Below are 21,187 nucleotides of genomic sequence, written 5' to 3'. Positions count from 1 at the left end.
TTCGGTAACATTTTAAGTGTCCTGCGTGTTACTGTGAAACTCCACCCCGGAGGAAGTCGCTCTGACCCAGTGTAACTTAACAGGACTCCCCGGACTAGGGGCAGACGGCTTTCCCGGAACTCTGCAGCCGCATCGGCTCGGATTCTTTCCACATCGGAGTTCGGTCCAACATGGCGGCTTACGGATGGAAATACTGATGACAGTCCGAAAGATCGCCTCGATTTGTACGATGGTAAGCTGCCCGGAACCCCGCTGGGCTGTGGCCGCGCCGCGGTCCCTGCTGCCCGCTACGCAGTCTGTGCTCCCCGGCCCCTCTTCTCGTGCCCTGTCCCCAGATCCGGGTCCCCTCTCCCTGCGGCCCGTGTCTCCAGTCCCCGGTCCCCTCGTCTCGGTCCTCGGACCCCGGTCTCCGGTCCCCGCCGCTGAGTAGCGGCTCGCCGCCTGGACGTTAGCCGCTAGCACGTGTGCTAAGCACGGCGTGATGATTACAGCAGGTTCCCTGGAGGTTGTGCAGCTGGAAGCTGCCCAGACCGTCCGGACCGTCCGGTCCAGCTACCCGGCTCAGCGACGACCGACACGCGGGTGTTGTTGCGCACAAACGTCGCGTGTTTGACGGATGGTTGTCTGGTCTCGCGCTGCCGGCAGTTTGTTTACGTGAGGAAGGGCAGGGTGGACCAGCTAGCTTAGCCCGCTAGCTGCCCGCCAGGTTGCCGCCGCTGTTTCTGGGTTTAAAGTTATTTAATCGCGGGTTTTGAACACAGTCCGGCTCGTTTTCTTCACGTTGGCTCATTTCGCAGCTGTTCCGCTATGAGTAGGTTGACTGGGATGTAAAGGAGGGATGTAAACAGCTGCCATTGCTTCCTCTCAAAGTGTAATTGATGGAGGAATCCAGACTTCCTGTCATGCGATGCAGACTCAGCCTGGATGTTTCCTAATGCTGCAGATTTACTCTGGAGGAAGCTCATGTTTACCACATTTAAATGCAAGTCACTGGGAAACCTCGCTAAGAAACCAGTTTTCATAGAAAGTATCACTATTTAAATCGTATACTCTGAAAAATTATATTTCCATGGAATCAAGGAATCTATTTGATTTCCAAACCTGTCGTTCAGACCTGTGAAACTACCCACTGTGTTGCTATTCCCCCATGTTTGGCTTCACTGTTAAGATTTTGCCAATCACAGATTGATAAATGAGTCTGTAGTTTTTCTTCCCTGGTCATCTGCGTCCATTCCTTCTGCTGTGCGTGATACAGTTACGAGATGGCTGAAGACCCAACAGTTCATTAACCCTGAGGAGTTAAATATTTTCATTCTCTCATATAAATGCATTTCCCCCCCCAAAACATTAACATCCTAAACCAAGCACACATTAAAGTGCTTGAACAAATGTGATCAGGACTAGAGTAACATAGTTTGGGTGAATTGTCGCTAAAACGTTATGTTCAGTTTGTGAAACTCATTTCGGTTGATGAAATACAGAAATACAACACAGCGGGTGAAATGAGACGACAGGAGTTTTACCTGCTTTTAATAAACTGAACTGAAGCCAAGCCTTCCTTCATTCTTTGTGAGGATTTTAAAAAAATGTGTTGCTCAGAGAGAGAGAGAGAACGTAAGACTGATGCTCAGTCCTGTTTTTAAGAGACAAGCTGTAGGATTCTGTGCCTGGGGTCAGAGGTCAGCTTCTCCAGGTGAAGCGCTGCTTGTTGGACCAGTTTTAAACGCCAGGCGCTGTAACGGCACTTGCTCCTAATACGACGGCTCTGCCTTTGTTGTGCCACGTAGCAACGTTCCAGAGACACAGTGCTGCTTAAAGCTGTGAGATTAACTTGTGAGTGTAACTCGTCCTGTGGACGCGCTGCTCTTTCCCCAGCTGACAGACGTCTTTGTTGTGGCGTGTTTCTGGGTGTGTGTCGGTGCATGGCGGGCGCTTTGTAGACCACACACCGTGTAACCCACTTATCCCGGGAGCCAGGATACAAATGGAATTGGAGGCTAAATATTAGCAGGGCGCCGGCACATTTGTTCAGTGTTGTTTGCCACGTTGGCAGCTGACCAGTGGCGGCCCGGAGTGTGTTTGTCTTGGTTCTGTTCGGTCTCTATAGGAAATCAATTAGAGACGATCAGACCATGAAAATGACAAGCAGGACTGGGCTTTTTTTTTAGGTTTTCAGTTTCCATTTGACCTCTGAGCGTATAAACAATGTCATACTACCTAAAGCATTCATTTGTCTTTTCCAGAGAGTCACACTCAGACAGAAAGACACAAATACAACAACCCAGCCAGACACAGCAGTCCTCCATAGTCACAAACCATTCAGTTTGTTTTAGGGCGCATTAACAACCAGCACTGTATGATAGGGACCAGAGTTGGTTTCAGGGAAAGTCAGCTTCGTTTGGTCTGGTATGAACGTTCTCCAGACTCTGATCCGGATCAAACAAGTGAACTCTCTTTCACTTGAAAACGTGGGTCTCAGTTCTCTTGCAAGTGAACTGAGGTCTAGATCACAAACAATATGAACACCTCAGGGACTATCAGTGGACTTTCCAGTGGATGGAGTGAGAGGACGTGACCGAGAGCGCAACGCATTCTGGGTAGTAGACAAACAAAGCTAACAACGTGAGTCTGAGGAAGCAGATGCAGAAAGAGAAACTTTGAAAATATTCTGTGTGCAGATGTAAGCTAAACATGACCCCACGCTAAGTTAAACATAACATCACGTATCTGTGGTCCAGAAGGTATAGAACACGGCAGAAGCCACATAAAAAACCTGTAACACTTTGTATTTGTGTTTTTTTTTTCTTCAACTTTTTGCCTTTTTGTTGTGCTTGTGGTGACCCCTCCGGGCCACCGTCCAGACTGATTTACTTCAGATTCAAGCTGAAGAAAACACTGACAACTTCTGTGGTTCTGTCATACCCAACTTAGACTAAGATTCTGCAGAAAGAAGGAGGTATACGATAAATATTCCTCTTAAGTATTTGGGGGGTATTTGTGGACACGTTTGTGTTGAAAGTTGAGATTGAAACAATTGTTGACTCAATCTTTTCACCTCACAATCCATCAGGAGCAGTGGCGTGTGTTTTAGAGTATATCCTGCACACAGAACTGTTTTCCGGTTGTGTTCTTGAGGAAATGTTTCCCAGCAGTCTTTGAGGCTGCTCCATGTGGCTGGCCGCGTTCTGCTCTCTGAGCCGCCACTTCACAGAATCCTCCAGAAAAAATCTCCAGATATTTGTTTCCGTTGTTCGCCGTTCGCTCGCCTCGTCATGGCGTAGTGTTTGAGCTCCAGCTGTGTGGAGGTTGAGTCTGTGGCCTCGCCTCTTGTTGACTTTGATGATGAGTTAAAGCAGCGTGACTCCGCTTCCCCAAAGGAAAAGCCCTATCATCATCATCAGCTTTATCGCTCCTTCCTCCTGCTTCCTTCATTCTCTCTCATTTCTCTGTCCCTCTCTCGCTCTTTGTTCATATTTCGGTGAGTCTTTGCTTCAATCAAAAGAAAGCACAAACATTTCAGGTGAAGAGTTTGTTGTAATCAAATCCTCCAGAGTGTGAAAGAGAAAAAAGCTTTAATGCTGTATCAAGGCGAACCTCTTTAAAAGTTTCTGTAACTAAACTCAGTTCATGTAATTCCTTTAGGGGAAAAAGTTTACAGGTTAATAATTTAACTTCACAGTTGATGTTCAAAATGGTTAAAATAGACAATTTTATTAATTTAAAGATTATTCATTTATCATTTAGAGGGGATTTCTAATATTTCTTTCTAGTTTTATTTTACTGCAGACCATTATTACTTTTCTAAGTCATTGTATTTTATTCTAGTTCATCTCTTTTGGAAGCTATCTCTTATTGAACCTGTCATGCATGTGGAAACGTCTTAGAAAATGAATAGAAATGAAACTAAACTAAATATTCTAACTGCGTCTGATATCCTACATCAAACAACTCAAAAACAAACTTTTTAAATGCTTTGAAATACATGAATAATACATCAATCGTGAAATTGAAGAGACGTGTGAATGTAGAAACAAAGGTTCCAGACGCTTCTGGAAAGAAACAAAGCAGGAAGAACACAAAACAATGAAGGACAAAGGAGCGTTGAGTGACGGACAATAGGATTGTTTTAGTGGCTGTTTGTACATTAAATGAAATGTTTAGCGTTTTCATCGGCGTGTGTCCTGTACGGCCCTGGCGAATGAAAAAGTCTTGTTTTGCTTTTTAGGGCGCCAATGCCTCTGCCTTGGAAAAGGAGATTGGACCGGAACAGTTCCCCGTGAACGAACACTACTTTGGATTGGTCAACGTGAGTGTGGATCATCTCGATGTCTCGTCTGACCTGAAGTGTGTTTAATCCACTGAATGTCCTCTCTCTCTCTCGCTCTCTCTCTCGCTCTCTCTGGCAGTTTGGAAACACCTGCTACTGTAACTCGGTGCTGCAGGCTCTGTATTTCTGCCGGCCGTTCAGGGAGAAGGTTCTGGCCTACAAGGTGCGAGACGCTCCGTCGTCCAATAAACCATTCCATTGTTGAAAGTTTGACGTTTGAACAGAAACTTCTTCCTCCTTCAACCCTGCTCTTTTCTGTTCTTCTTTTACTTCTCCTTCCTCTCTTCCATCGTTTCCTCTCCTCATTGTTCTCTCTCTTATTTCTCCCTGTTTTTCCCTGCTCCTCCTTCTTTTCCTCCCTGATGTTCTCTTCCTCCTTCATATGCTCTATTTTCTTCGACGTCTACTTTTCTTCTCCTAATGTTTTATTTCTCCTCCATTTTCCACCACATTCATTTTTCTTGACCTTTCTTTCCTCCTCCCTCTTTGTATTCTTTTCCTCCTTCTTCTTCCTCTCTTCCTCATTCACTCTTTTGTCTCATCACACTTTCCTCTTCTCCTTCGTCCTCTCCATCTTCTTCTGCTCCTTCTTTCCCTAATCCAATGCTCTCTTCCCCTCCACCTTCTTATTCTCCCTTCTTCTATTCCTCCTCCTTTTGTATGTATTCGCTTCCCTCTTTCACCTCCTTGTCCTACATTATTTTCTCAACCTTTCTGTAATTGTCATCGTTCTGCTCATCCTCTTATCACTCTTCTACTTGTATTATCACTCCTGCTCTTCTTCCTCCATCTTCAACCCATTCATCCCCTCCTCCCAGGTGCAGCCTCGTCGTAAGGAGTCCCTCCTCACCTGCCTGGCCGACCTCTTCAACAGCATCGCCACGCAGAAGAAGAAGGTCGGAGTCATTCCTCCCAAGAAGTTCATCTCCCGGCTGAGAAAAGAGAATGGTAATGATTCACCATGAGGATGAAGACTGCAGCGAATGCTGCTCTGCTGTGTAGAAGATTTCTCGAGAGCTTTGTTAGTTTTATGTCTTCAAACCTTCCTGACTCCGTGTGTTTGACGCCTTCCCTCAGAGCTGTTTGACAACTACATGCAGCAGGATGCACATGAGTTCCTCAACTACCTCCTCAACACCATCGCTGACCTGCTGCAGGAAGAGAAGAGCCAGGAGCGGCAGCAGAATGGGAAGCTGGTGCACAACGGAGGAGGCAGCGAGGGCGGAGGAGGGGGAGGAGGAGGGACGGAAGGGGAAGGAGGGAAGGAGACGCAGCAGACGTGGGTCCATGAGATCTTCCAGGGAACGCTGACCAACGAGACGCGTTGCCTCAACTGTGAAGCTGTGAGTTTGACTCTGGGTCGTTTTCTTTAAAAAGGTCAAATTATTCAGCTTTTCAACACTTTAAGAAGGCCTCATTGGTCCACAAACATTGTATTCAAAGTTTACTGCTCCAAATCCAGCTTTTTCTTGATTTTCCTCCATTTGAAAATTGGATCCTAGGAGCTACATTCAGAATCTGCTGTGTCTGTGTGAGCTGGACTGGCTCCGCCCACACATGCCCAACTTGGGAAGAGGAGGAAGTACTTCCTCTCGTGGTGCCATGTGCCAGAGCAGAGCTGCCTAATTGTGGGATGGTCAAAAGGAGGGCCTACCTTGACTGGGATTGGCTAAACCCCCAATGACACTATATCGGGTTTGATTTCTGATTGGCTGGTTGGAGCAACACATTTTTTAAAAACTGAGACAAGCCAGGGAGAGAGAGGACAGACTTTCTTGATGAATTTGACCTATTTCGACTACTTTAGGCCGGGCCACAGTGTGAAAGTAACGTGCGTGACTCTCTGGTCTGTACGAATTGAAAACTGGAAATGAGTTAAGCACCCTGCTCAGATTTCCTCCCACTCAGGTTTTTAGCTTCTTCACACAGGATTTAATGATAAACGAGTTTTGTTTGTTGTTCTCATGAGAGCACATCAACATAATACCACACATGCTGATTGAATAAAATGTAAACATTTCTGATTATTTTCAAAAGTTATGTTTAGAAAAAGGAGCCAGCTTTATGCTTATTGTAGCATTTAAATGAAGTAGCTGCTGTTTGTTTATAGCCTCTTCTTGAAAAATACACACTACTCTACTACTAAAGTTGCATACTGAACAAGTAGCCTAATTGATTCCAGACACAGATTTCAGAATCACTTTTTAATTATAAAAAAAAAAAAAGAATTTTTTTTTGACAGGGTTAGCAGTGCTAGCCTGCTGCCCCTGACTGCACACCACTGTTTATTACTATATTTGAATTAAAACTAATATTTCACTGGTTGAATCAAATAATTGGAATAAAATTGTCTTTGTCATTGTATTACTTTTTTAATGCATCTGTAGTAGTAGTGGTAGTATAAGACTCCAGAATGGATTTTTGGAAAACGTTCTTAATGATTTATTTACTGGTTTTCATGCATAACGTTAAGCTCAAAATGCTTCAAAGACCGACGACGAAAGACCATCAGAGAAATATTGGAAACTTCAATTTTACATGAACAACAATAAAAACATTATAGAATAGCTCAAAGTTTCTGGAGAAAGTACCGTATTTTCCAGACTATTGAGTGCACCTGAATATAAGCCACACGGGCAAAATTTAGAATAAAAAAAAAAAGCCCATATTTTCATAATTTGCACAAATCTGTCTTTCATAGTGCTGGAAATTCCTTCACACACAGAGAGAGAGAGATAGAGATGGAGATAGAGATTGATCTCTGTTGGTAATGTATTTTATCGGTTATTTGCTGATTGTGATTCTGAGGAGGATGATTTCTCAGCCACGGAGTCCAGCAGGGCGGCTTTACATGGTCGCACCTGAATGCATCACTCACTGAACGCATCACTCACCTGAACGCATCACTCACTGCCGTCAGCTGCTGGAGTTCCAGACCACGGAATGCAGCACAAGACGAGGTCATGAAGAGCAGAAAAATCTCTTTTAGGGCAAGTTTTGGAGAAGCAGAGGCTCAACACAGGATGTATCTTCTTGTGAAAGTAGAATCTGACGGCATGAAGCCCGTTAAACCATAGAAATCCATAAATTAGCCCTGTCATTGTATAAGCTGCAGGGTTCTAAAAGTAGCGGCTTATAGTCCAGAAATTACAGTATTTCAAATACAAAAATGTTTGGTTGTTTATCTAACACTAAACAGATTTTGATTATAATAAAAGAAACTTAAAACCCTAATAAGGATAAAATAGCAAAAACAAGAAGTTTAAGCATCGCAACACTGCAATCAGAAAAACAACTACGAATAAAAAACAAACAAACCTGAAATTAAAATTATAATGGAAAACAATTGAAAGTAGCTTTTCCTCATAGTTTTTCCTCCTTTTTCAATCTTCGACGTGTATTTTTTTGTATTTATTTTGCTGATTGTTTTGCAGTGGCACCCCCTCTGGGCTGCTGTGTGTTTCTCTGTTTTTATTTATCGTACACGATGCAGCTAAACAGGCCTTGTGTACCATCTGCTTGTGTTGCAGGTGAGCAGTAAAGACGAGGACTTCCTAGATCTGTCAGTGGATGTAGAGCAGAATACGTCGATCACACACTGTCTCAGGTACACACACACACACACACTCTCTTACCCTCGACCAGGCAGAATGAAGGGAACTCTGGATTTAGCTGAAGCACTATGAGGTTAATCTTTTTTTTTTTTGTCTTTTTGCAACAGGGGCTTCAGCAACACAGAGACGTTATGTAGTGAATACAAGTATTACTGTGAGCAGTGTCGCAGCAAACAGGAAGCCCAGAAAAGGTGGGTGAAGCCAGTTTAGTTGCTTTTGATTGGCCTCTGTATAGATTTAAAGCTTCTGTTTCGATGTTATTACTCCCACAGTCATTGAACTATCACATCTCGTACCGCTGCGCCGCGTTCTAATAGAAAACACAAGCAAAACCACATCTGATGTTCCGGTAACAGCCAGCGAGAGCACTTTCTGTTTACTGAAGAATTGATTTTAGCGGTTGTTTAAGAAGATATCTGGAAATTGGGTGTGGTGGTTTCAGAGCTCAGTTGCTGCGTTTACATTCTTCTTTCACTTTATTATTGAGAGATCAGATTGTTTCACTTTACATGAACAATTACTAAAGTGATTAGATACTTAAATGTTCAGACGTTGAGCTTGAGCATGAAGGACTGAAGATGGATTTGTCAACTCGACTAATCGAGCTTGTTACCTTTCTTTTGAAAGGGAAACACCAAAGAGACGTCCTCATTCTGTACTGTTGTGTCGCCATTTTTCAATCTCCAAGAGTCGGAAACAACCCGATGTGCCGTTTACATCGACGCTGATCGGATCATAACCTGACCTGATTGTAAATTCAATTAGATAGAACCAATCTAAGTCTTTTCTTGACGCAATCTGAAAAATAATCCGATCAACATTTAATGTGATTACTTGCAGTCCATGAATCTGCAGCTGGTTTTTGAGCTTTGAAGTTTTACATTAACAGTGTAACTGGTCTTCAGTGCTTCTCCAGTCAATGCGCTTGTATTTCTAAAGCATCTGTCAGCTTAAAAGGGCCGTACTGTTACTCACATGTGCAACTCATATCAACATGGATGGACAAAATCAGAGCAACGCAAAGCTTTTCAAACACACGTCTTTCTACTGAGGTGCCGTTGAGACGAGCTTCTGGGTCTCTTCTGTGTTTCAGCCTCCGTCCAGATTTCTTTTCATGGATATTAAATGAGCCCTGCTCTTTAGAGTCATTGTTTGTCTTGATTATCTGTTTGAAAATAAGATCATATCAGCTTCTTTTGTGTTTGAGTGCTCGTTATACTGTATAACATGGTGCTTTATTCGCTGTCTATGAACAATAAAAAGGCTTTGATCACACTGATGAGCGTTTCCTCTGTTCTTTCCACAGGATGAGGGTAAAAAAGCTACCCATGATCCTCGCTCTCCACCTGAAGCGCTTTAAGTACATGGACCAGCTGCACCGCTACACCAAACTGTCCTATCGCGTCGTCTTCCCCCTGGAGCTCCGCCTCTTCAACACGTCCGGGGACGCCACCAACCCCGACCGCATGTACGACCTGGTGGCGGTGGTTGTGCACTGTGGCAGGTGGGGCGCTTTGGTTTGTTTGTTTTCACCAAAACGGTCATTAACTTTTCACTTCAAGTGGAGGAATAAAAGCATCAAGTCTCTTTCAGTGCTGCTACTTTTAAAAGCGTTTAATGGTTAAAAATGGAAAAACTGACCTGTGTGCGTTGGTATTCCCAAGCTTCTGTTGTTTTAAATACGGCTTGAGGCTCATAATTAGAATAGAAATATTTATTAATCCCAGAGGGAAATTCCTTCATAAAAGTCAAGAATAAATAGTCAGATTTTTAAGAACATTGCGCGAAATACTTAGTCAAGGGAATTTAATAAACATACATTTAGATTTAATATGTATGAATATGTAAACATGGATGATTTGCATATGTACAGCAGTGCCACATTCTTTGTTATCTCAATAGAAAGTTTTCTCCTATATATTGAAAGTGGAGGATATTTTATTTAAACATTTTTGGAAAATAAATTAAAACAGTCGAAGGTATTATGTAGTTGTGTTGACATTAAATGGTTGTAAAGTAGTAGCTTGGACATAAACAGTCGGTGCATCGCCCCCTGGAGGCGAGTGCGTGTCACACACCTCGGAGGAGCCTCAATAATTTTCACATGAAGTCACATTTCAGAGCCGTCACTTTGTGTTTCACCAGACAAAAGCACATTAAGGTTTCAGTGTGTGATGGTTTCCCTCCTGTCTGCTCTGCAGCGGTCCCAACCGCGGACACTACATCACCATTGTCAAGAGCCACGGCTTCTGGCTGCTGTTTGATGACGACATTGTAGAGGTAAGAGATCACTCCTCTTGAAGCTTTTGTTTTTTCCAGACTTTTTGTGTTTTCTTGTGTTCCCAAACACTGTCTGGGTTCGGCCTCGTTACCTTCTTCCTGTGTTAAATCAACAGAAGTTAGGATTGGGTCACGGTTAAAGAAGTAACTGAGTTGGTTGCCAGCAGAGATGCGACTCTAACTCTTCTACTTTCTCCACTGAGATCAGCTGAATCCCATTAACGTTTGCTCGTTCTGTAATTCATACCGCAGCAGTGAGCTCCCGTTTATTTGCTCAAATTGGTCCCGTTGTCATGGGGGGGGGGGTCTACGCTGAAACACCAGGCGTGATATCAGCTCTCTGCTTCCCCAGCAGCCTCTCGCTCGGCACGCGGTCGTCCACGCTGCAGAGAGGATACGTTACGTAACAAGACAGATGAGGTGCCGATTCAAGGAAAAAATTCCAGAAGCCAGCATTTTTACCCAATTCTCTCCCAGAAGGAGACACTTTCAAGCAAACTGTATTTCATTTAAGACTAATTTTGTGGATCTTCCACCACTAATCTGTGGTCGGAGTCTTTTATTTTCTTTCTCTATGCCAGAGTGAACTGAAGGCAGCAGCAGTGAAGCATCAGCAGTCAAATCACTGCAGGCTTTGCTGAGTCAGTTTTTTTTTTTTAAAGATTAATGACTCTTGTTGCTCGATATACGACTTTGCGGTGAGGATATGTAGACAATAAGTCTCGGTGAGGACAACGTTACCAGATATCTCTGGAGTCTCCTGTAAAGCTCCGTCTTACCTTACTAATTAAAACCATTAACTGTTATGCATATTGTTGAAGTTTATGTGTATTTACAAATTGTGCATTTGTAACTAAACCCAGCAGCAGAAACTGCTGCAAGTATCGTCATTGCCTTTGTTTTTTACATAAATAGTAGAAAACAAACAATAACAGTGTGAAGTTATTGTTAACTTTAATCTTAAATCACTGTGAAAGTAATTCAGTCAAAATCAGATTTTTGCATGAATATTTATTTGGGTTAACCAATATCAGCCTATTAAATCTGTATGGAGTAATTATAAATCTGATTTAGTTGCCATAAGAATAAAGGGTAATCACGATCTAACAGGCTTCGCTCTCCTTCAATCTGCATCTACATTCAAATAATTCACTTTCATCTTGTTTTTCTAGTATTTATCCAGTTAATTTCTCTGAAATGGCTCAAACAGATTACATCTCCTTGACTGTTATTCTTCAATATAATTGAATTTCCGTGGTACATTTCCATTTCTGCTCCAAGCAGAAACCAGTTTCCTTCATTTTCTAAATGAGGTGTGAACGAGACTCTAGTGGTTTAATACTTCACTGTGGACGTTGAGTCCCAATTTATTCATGACGATGTTTCATTATAGTTGCATCAAAGGATATATTCGGGGCTTATAAACTCTGCAGTGCCCAGCGACTTAATCTTCTCGGTGAGTCTGCTGTAGCGTAATTAATGGAAACGCTCAGCGTTTTGCGAGGAGAGAAAACATTTAACACACACTTCCACTCACACACTGTCCACTTTATCACCCGCCCACTAAAACATCTGGTCTGGAAGATTCTGCTGACTCGTGCCATTTATTTTTTTCTGCCTTGTGGAAACTTCTCTGTGTCACAGCAGTTCATCTTCATCGTCTGTGTCTTCCCACCTGCAACTGAAACGGCTTCAGTTTTTATAAAGTCGGAGCCTGTTTTCCTCTGTCCTCCAGTTCTTCTCCTGCTGAGGCGACGCAGGCGAGACGAGGCTGTTCAATCTAAGAAAACTTTATAAATAAAAAAATGTATGGAGTACTCTTGCAGAGTTTGAAAATACAGTAAATACTTTGCGTAGGAAGAGTCAATTTTAAAGCTTTGCTAAAAACCGGCCTCCATTAAAATGACTGTTTGAAGGTAATGCATTGTGACTATTACTGTCCGAGGTTTGTTTGTTTTTTGTAAAAAAAAAAGATAATTCTGCTGGATTTTACTCATCTAACTAATCACACACTGTTGGGAGCACAAATGCAAAAAGCAAAACGTGCAGAATTTTTTTTGGAATAGTGTGCTATGAATTACGTTAAAAAAATCGCAAAAAACGATTGGATTTTGGTGTAAAGTGGAGGTGATGTTCATCAGCAGCGAGCGGCAGGAAAACATGTTAGACCCTAGTAGTAGAGATTTGTAGTGATAGTAAACTGTAATGAGAAATATTTGGTTTAATCTGAAGGATTTAATTTATAGTTCAGAAAGTAGTATCACCATGCCTTCCATGAAATTTGGATTTGTTTCTTTAAAAAAAATTAATTCAACTATTTTGTACTGTCAAAAGTTATAGTTGAAATGTGCACTTCAAAATGGAGCCGCAGGAATATATAAACACAAAATATGAGACGACAATTAAAATGATTGAAAATCGGTGTCCATGCAGCAAGTACATTTTTTTGAAAAATCTTCACATGGATTTTTTTAAATCTAGATTTAATATTATACTGTTAAAGTATGTAAATGACTTTTAAAACATTTTTCCATTACGTCTAAAAATAATTCTTGGCCAGTGCCAAATATTTTCAATGTGAACTTGAAACCAAAACTCAGAAGATCTGAACTTGTTTGAATGGACGAGTTTGTTGCAGCAGCTGAAGAATGTTTCATGGACTCATGACGTGTTTTGGGAGAAATAGAGTCACAGGAAGCCTGAAAAACTGAAATATTTTCCCAAATGCAGTGGCGACCTGTCATCAGACGAGGAAAACGAGTCTGAATCCCATCTAAAGTTGTGCTTCTGTCTTCTGCTGCAGAAAATTGACGCTCAGGCGATCGAGGAGTTCTACGGCCTGACGTCGGACATTTCCAAGAACTCTGAGTCGGGATACATCCTGTTCTACCAGTCGAGAGACTGACCCACTGGGCGGTAAAACCCCCAGCAGACTGTGGATCCACAGAGGGGGCGGAGCTCACGGTGGCTCCGCCCAGTACGCTCACATAAGTATCCAGGCTTTTTTCCCTGTAGGCGGAGCTTTGCACTGGAACGCCACCAGGGGTCGCATGTCAGCCTCCTGGATTCCGATTGTTTCAATCCTCTGACTCCAAACTGCGACCAGCACTTTAGAATATTCAAATTGAAAAAAGGCCGAACACTTGCTTTGAGCCGCGGCGTCAGTACCGAGCAGCGACAATCCACGAGGCTGACATCGAGCGCAGAGGCGAAGGAAGTACGGCAGAGTAACCGTCAGCGCCGGCGCCGGGGAACCTCGACAAGGAAAGCGAACTTCGTAGTCGTGGATATATCGGCTCGCAGGACGGCTTGCCTCAGCGTCCATTCTCCAACGCTGGCGAGTCGCCACATTCTTCCATTTTCAGTGAGCAGATTATACGCAGGGTGAGAGAAGCTTCCTTCAGCAGCTGTAAAACTTCCCACAGCTTCACTTTAACACACATTTATCAGCATTAAGTTCCGGAAGAAAAGAAACAATCCGAGAAATTTCAACGTGTCGCAGCGCCGTTCGAGACGCCGACGCTACGTTTAGTGACCGAACAGCGTGAATGTGACCTCTGGGTGTTACGAGGACGTGCTGATGACTCGCAGTGTTAAAAGCAGAACGCGGCAGGAAAACCAGCAGTGAGAGAAATGTTGACGAGTTTCAATCGAAAGTTTTTATTTCAAACTTTACAAAACGAGCGACGCAAAACAACCCCGAAACACTTTTCCCAACGATTCAACTTTTAAACTGTACAATATTTAGATTAAACTATTTATTTGTTTGGCTTGAGAAGAATTTAACTTCACTGCTCTCACTCACACCGCCACCATGTGGCACAAAGTGGCACTGCAAGGATAACCTGCACCTCTAGCACAACACCGCCCACATTTGACAATTTGCTTACATTTTCTGGATTATGTGAAGTTAAATCAGCAGTGGTGGAGAACAACTCGACACTTTGACAGATTAAAATCATTTCCAGCTGCTACGTTAGAACATTGAAATTTCTACGGCAAACCTTTCGTGTTCCATAATTTCTGCTTGTATTTTCAAGCAATATCTTCACGTTAAGATATGATTAGATCCGGTCGTGTACGGCAGCCATGCCAACTTCTAATAAAGCAGCAACAGGAGGAGAAAAGTGTTCTGACTCCGAAGGCTCTCAATCACATCATATTGTTGGGCCAAGCTGCCGAACAGGACCAGGGCAGGAAAAAAACAAAAAAAAAAGATATGATTAGATGTTGCAGTATATTGCAAGTATACTTTATCACATGAGCATGAAGTTTCTCAAATTCAAATAAATCACATTCCTGTTTACACGACGCGGCCGCATTAAAATCCAACGTCAATCCAGACGATCTGCTTCATTAAACCAGGTAAAAATTTAAATCACAGATAAACCAAGTCATTTTAAATACGTCAGTCTCGTACCACCGTTGTCACATATTGTACTTTTGGATGCTGTTGTCTTCAGTTCATTTGCAGTTTTCTTTTATTCTATTATTTCTGTCATCAGATCGAGCTGAAAATCAGCCAAAACATTCAGACCAAAACTCCTCCGTTTGGAGAAAGATTGAAAATGCCAAGTCGAAGTTGTGCCATTATGATTTGATGCCACAAAGTAAAAAAAAAAAGAAATCTCAGTAATTAGAAGAAAACGCTTCAAGTATTTGAACTGCATAAGCTCCCATTTGTTTGACTTTGTTCATTTGTACCATGTTTTAAAGGGACACACAACAATAGAGAACATTTTGAGAACACTCCTGAATCCTACATCGCCGCGGGGCCGCACCACTTTCCTGACTTCTCTTTAAAATGGCTTCACCTCCTCCGCATCCTTTACAGTCACATTTAAAGAACCAATCGGCTGCAGATTGTGGTCAAATGTCACAGCTTGCAGGTATTTTCTGTAACTAGCAGGAAGCTTTAGAATATTCCACCGTCTTCACAGTTTAAATCCAAATGCTGCAGATGAAGTGGCTCCAGCTGTATTTAGCAGGAAACACACAATCTCCTCACTGCAGCTGCAAAGACCAAAATAGTTTTTGAAAACTGTTTTTCAATGACAAATGTAAGATTAGTAGGTTTTTGAAAAGTGAAGCCATTTTAACTTCCTCAGCCTTCCTCATCACTGTTTCTTTTGCCGTTAAGTACAAAGTGTTTTTTTTTTTTTGTCTCTTTGTCTTTTTTTTTTTTTTTTTCACTCTTTGGTTCCGGATGGAAAAGTTTGACCTGAATGTTAGAAATGCCTCTCTCTCGCTCTCTCGTCACCAAAAAGCACTTTCAACATCAATTTCTCACTTTTTAAAAAGTGTGAATTAGTCGTTGCTGAATCACATTTGTTTTTTTTCTCGAGGCTCTGAAAACACAGTAATCGTACATTTACTATCCTACATCTGTCTTGTCAAAGCTTTACGTGATTATTTTTCTGAAACCAGCTGCTTTTAAGGCTGTTTTCTTGACTTGCATAATGATTTTTAAAACTCAGTATCAAGTTCTTTTAGTGTGACGCCATTTTGTTTTTGGACAATATGAAAGTTCTTTCACTAACAATTACAATCTGACATTTTGAATGAACCTTCTGATTGTCTCTTTGACTCGAGGACGCATGGCATGGAGCATCGGGTTCTTGACATTTGACACCAGCCTCATCCTCCTTTTCGCTGATCTTTTTCCTCCAGAATCACCAAAAATCCCAGATTTTTCTCAAATAATATTCACATCCAACATATTTATAATTTACTGATGGTAAAGTTTGAAACTCACCTCCGGTAGTTTGAGACTCGAGGGCCGAGTGATTTCCTGCGATGCCTCCCAGATCTCATTGCTCACTAAAACACTTTTCTGCTGCTCCTAAACTAACAAACCAACTGAAAGGAGCTTTTGGGACTGGCGTTGCATTGTGGGTAACTTGCTCTACTTGTACAAAAGGTCACACATTTTTGTACAATTGTACGTCTTTGAAAAGTGAGTTGAAATGACTTGAACAACACCAACAGGATTTCTGGGCTTGGAAAGAGGTTTTGCTTTCATAAAAACCAAATTCTGTTTATATTCTGAGCTTTTAAGACTAATTATAACCTCCAAAAGAAAATAAGAACGCAAACGAGCACAAAGATGCTTTTGTTTGGGAGATTAAAGTTCAGAGCTGATGGACAAAATATTTGAATCTCACTCAATGTATTTTTTTTAATTTAAGTTTTATTGATATTATTCTGAATGTTCATATTAGCTTTTTTTATTAGACGTTTCACGTGTTTGTATATATTTTACTAGTCTACTATTTGTGTGTTGGCAGCTTTTGTTTTTTTGTGGAACATTTGTCTGTTTTTTTTGTTGTTTTTTTTTAATAAATGAAGAGAGATGTTGACGTATGCATAAAATCCAGATTATTGGAATAGAAATGATTGATTAGCCTCAAACAATCAGATCTAAATCAACATAGAACTCAAAATATATTCTCTTATTGAATCCTAAAGTTCATCATGTCTAACTCTGATGCCTAACGGTCTCAATTAATCAATAATTAATCTCACTATTGGCCATGATATTTAAAGAAAAAATATAAAAATGCTTTTATTTTGAAAACTGGATACTCAAACTGCTGTGCAGAAAGACTTTGCCTGCTCTGTTTTCACCTCGTTCAAAGTTTATGAAGGATTATTAAAATTTAAAAAGTTGGTGTTTCTCTCTTTGTACTGTTGCACCCAGTGTCCTATCCTGGGATTCACAGCCAGCTGAACTTTTCTCCGTACCGCATCCTCCAAGGACAGGCCAGTGTTGTAATTGGACGGATTTAATACAAAGAAGTGTGAAACTGAAAAGCACATACAAAACACAGGAGTACCTTCGTCAATAACAACATAAATTGCTTCTGATATATCACACATATCAGTACTATTGATTAGTAAGCTGAAGATAAACTACATACTACGAAACAGGTAAGCTGGAAGCCTCAGAGCCGCCACTACATTATAACATGACAGCCACAACACCTGGAAATACACACTCCAACAACACTGATTACTCACTTATGTTGCCACTCAAAGGACTAGAAACAACTCTGAGGACGTAGAAAGATGACCAGCATTCAACTGCTTAGTGACAGAGCCTAACTGAAATATTGTGCCCCCTGGAGGCTTGGCGGAACAATGAAATAAATGAACAGTTACAACACAGTCTGTCTTTCCGACTTTTTCTTTGTATATGTTAAGTCTGGTTGACTGGCAATACAGAGAAATGTTTTTTTTTTCTTCTTATTTGTGTTATTATTATAATTATTACTTTTACACCGATGAAATGGCACAGAAACCAGATGGATTTAGTTCAATGTTGAACGGGACGAGAGGCACAGAGATCAGTTAAATGTTTGTCTTTAGTAGAAGTTGGTTTATCGAGGGCTTCGCGGGAACTTTTTTCTTTTATTTAATGCCGATTTTCCATTTTTGCCCGAAGGGTAAAGAAAGTACTCTGGTGTGGTTTAGTCTTTGTGGGACTGCTGCTGCCGTCTGAGGTTCATTCTGTATATTTGCAGTGAAGTTTGGGAAAGACGGCTGGTTCTGATGGCGTCCAGACTCAGACAGCAAATAAAACACCAACTGGTTTTGCAGAGGATATCGTCTTTCGTCTTTTTTTCCTGCAGCTTCTCAGACCAACACTAATATTTTTTCTCTTTCTAAATGAAGCAGATAACTTTTAGGAAGGCTAAATTGTAGTTATTTCAATTTTGAAGTATTAATTCAGACTAAACTGGTCTGAAATGACTTTCTGCAAACTTTAGTTGATTAAGTCAAAATCGTTCAAATACTGATGAAAAGTTTCAGAGTGAAGTTGTTGAAATTAACTTAAAATTATCATTCTCAAACTATGATGGAAGAGTTTTAAAATGAGAAAGTTGTAGATTTAAGATGAAAAAAAGTGATTATATAGAAGTTATAATAATGCAGTAATCAGTTGATGTAAGCCTGAAACATAACTAAAGAAATACTTTTATTCTGAGTTGGTCATTACAATCAAGTCAAAGTTAAAAAGAATATACATTCATGAATTTCCCCAAACTGAACTCATTCTCTGTCAGATTTCTCCGCATGTCAAAGTTATTAGAGCAGTAAATCTGCATTTTATACCTGTGAAAATCCAAACCTACATTCAATATTGAGGACATAAGGTGATATAAAATAAAAAGGGACTCAGTCTTTCACTCCACACTTCAAACTATAGCAGTACATTGTGATTTTGAGCTTTAGCATATTTGTGAACAAAACCAAATACCGATATTCAAATACTTTGTACATTTTACAGCATATACATGAGTGTTTAAAGCATTGCCTGTGTTCACAGTATCCTTAAGGACTCCTCACACCATGGCGCTATAACTCTGCCACAGAAATACACCAAAAACAGAAGAAGATGACATGGAGCATGAAAAAAGTGAGAAACAGACAAATCCAACATGTGGTCTTATTAAAGTAAATAGCCTCAGTAGCTTCTGCAGCGCGGCCTGGAGCAGACAGGTCGCCATTGTTGTTGTTACGTGACGTCTAGGGGTGGGGCGGTGACATCATCTTCTGTGTCATGTTTTGTTCTTTTCTTTCAAATTTCTCCTCTCTGGAAACCGTTCTCAGGTTCCTAAAACGCCGCCGTCGTGTGGACGATCGGCCACAAACGATGCAGTGACGTGAGCAGCTTTGTTCCCAGAGCTGTTTCCTTTTGAACTCTGACCCCTACAGACCTGCTCCCCACTACAAATGTTGACCTTACCTCTAATCATATACACTTTAAGTGTATATACTGGACATTTAGTGTGTGTGTGTGTGTATATATATATATATATATATATATATATATATATATATATATATATATATATATATATATATATATATATAAATACATATACATACACACACATACACATATATAAAAGAATTATTATCTAAAAAGCAAGAATAACTAATTACAGAGACAAAAAAAGAATTATAAAGAATCTTCGGGGCTACTTGTTAACATCTTGAATACTTCAAGTCCGTCGGGTCTTAAAATACCAGAAGGAAACTCCTGTGGGTCTGCAGCTCAGAACTCATTTCCTCTCAGCTTCTATAACCTGAAATTTGCTTTCTTTCTGTGACATGAGTTTTTGCTTGTGAAGACGTATCAAGTAAAAAAAATAAAAAAAAAACATGTTGGAAGCTGCTGCTGAGTGAAGAAAGATGCAATTTTACCTCCTGGTGGAATGAAAATTCTCAAAGTCACAGAGACAATTTGTCAGACTTGATCTTAACGTGACTGTGGAGCGTTTTTACAGCTGAGAAGTTTCCTCTGTGATAAATAAGAGATAAACATGTTAATTCCAATTATTATATAAAGTGTGGATACTCTTTTTGATTCTGAAACACACACATCACAATCCTTTAACCCAAACTGATGCGTTACACCATCATGTAGAATTGTGTTTTTCTTAAACCAGACTTTCTAGGTTTCTGTGGATTAGTAACCACTGGTGAAGATGATGTGGGAAACATTGTCCAATCATTCATCAAGAGCAATCGTCCACAAACAGGGTAAGACAAAGAATTTATCCAAGTATGTTGAGATTCTTGCCGTCTGGATCTTTAATTCAGAGCTTTAAAAAATAAACTACGTCCAGTGGTTTCTTGATCACAACAGAATAGATCCAATCCAGAGGAGGGACTGTAAAGCCTTGTTTCCACTGTGCAGTACAGTACAGTACAGTACAGTCTGCTACAGTACAGTACAGTACTGTACTGTAGCAGACTGTACCGTACTGTAGTGTACAGTAAGGTACGGTACAGTACAGTACAGTAAGGCAGACCTGTTCCACCGGAGAGAGTGGGGTTAAAATGTAGGCACGGTTGTGAACGACCGCATAGCAACAATAACTTGTACTGATGTGCTCGATACTCCACGGAGGGGTTCTGAATGGTAATCTTTGACTTTGGTACTTTCAGGACCTTCCAGAAACTTTGTCAGTGGAAACACGCTAAAACCCATACCGTACCATTCTATACCGTACCGTACTGTGCCGTGCCGTACTGTACCGTACCGTACCGTGCCATACCGTACTGTGCCGTACCATGCAGTTCCGTAGCCATGAAACATGGCAGTCACTGCTCCTTCAGGTGAAGCCATGGTGAGATTGGTTGTAGGACTTGCATTCAGCAGCAGTTACTTGGTAGCTTTACAGTACACATACTGTAAAGAGTAGTATGAGCTGAGCTCAACCTTCACCTATGACCACAACCTGCTTTAGGAATGACAAGAAGACTGCCGAAGATCAGATGTGCATGTATGGACTTGGCAGATGTTTTTCTTCTCGTCTGCTACTCGGCTGTCGAGTCAAGCAAACAGAAGAAACATCTCCTCAACATCTGACCAGTCCAGGTAACCAATTCGATTTCTTTAAGAAGTAAGTTTACCAGCATCTGAAATTGTTTTTTTCTCAGGGTGAGGTCAGAACAAAGTGAGAAGTTCAGACACCAGAAGAGAAGTCAAAGCAGAACCATCAAGAGGAACCAGTTGAGGTTCTGGCAGCTGATTAGACTGCGTCATGGTTCATGGACCAACAGAAGCACCGCTCCTCTTGGTCAGGGTCTGGATCTGATGGAAGACGCTGTGGAGGGTGTGAGTGAGTCGACAAAAACCTCCAGCGTCCATTAACCATTTCTCGGCCTTCCTGTCACCTTCTGCTGGAGGCTTCACTGTCTCCAGGCTCACAATATTGCTTTTCAGATGTTTCCTTTCTTTGCCAGGACAAATTCCGAGAGACTCTCAACGCGACTGGATCACTTTCACCTCCCGTCTCTCAAGAAACAGCCACACAGACGACGGTTTGACTCTTTATTCTCTGCAGGTGGTGCAATCTCCCACGTTGATTGATTTTACAATGTTTCTGTTAAGACAAATAGGAATATGTATAATGTCTTCTCTACAAGGAATCCAGAAGGGAAACATTACATT

At 41.3% G+C, this 21,187-nt stretch overlaps 1 protein-coding gene across 2 annotated transcripts; it reads left to right on the top strand.

Annotated features, from left to right (window-relative positions):
- The first annotated feature begins 49 nt into the window (after positions 1 to 49).
- usp12b (ubiquitin specific peptidase 12b) lies at positions 50 to 14,833 on the top strand. 2 transcript variants are annotated; one of them, XM_080486873.1, is made up of 10 exons: positions 50 to 232; positions 4,226 to 4,306; positions 4,407 to 4,490; positions 5,146 to 5,275; positions 5,405 to 5,670; positions 7,858 to 7,934; positions 8,049 to 8,132; positions 9,248 to 9,445; positions 10,143 to 10,221; positions 13,025 to 14,833. In XM_080486873.1, exons 1-10 carry the CDS (start codon positions 185 to 187, stop codon positions 13,124 to 13,126), a joined length of 1,149 nt encoding a protein of 382 aa, XP_080342999.1. In that variant the 5' UTR covers positions 50 to 184; the 3' UTR covers positions 13,127 to 14,833. The 2 variants fall into 2 exon arrangements, with proteins under 2 accessions (XP_080342999.1, XP_080343000.1); XM_080486874.1 differs by lacking the exon at positions 4,407 to 4,490.
- The last annotated feature ends 6,354 nt before the right edge of the window (positions 14,834 to 21,187 follow it).

The sequence above is a fragment of the Lipophrys pholis genome (assembly GCF_963383615.2).
Source record: "Lipophrys pholis genome assembly, chromosome: 18".
NCBI classification, from domain to species: domain Eukaryota; kingdom Metazoa; phylum Chordata; class Actinopteri; order Blenniiformes; family Blenniidae; genus Lipophrys; species Lipophrys pholis.
The sequence above is the reverse complement of the archived record's forward strand: the minus strand, read 5'-3'. Positions and strand labels throughout refer to the sequence as shown.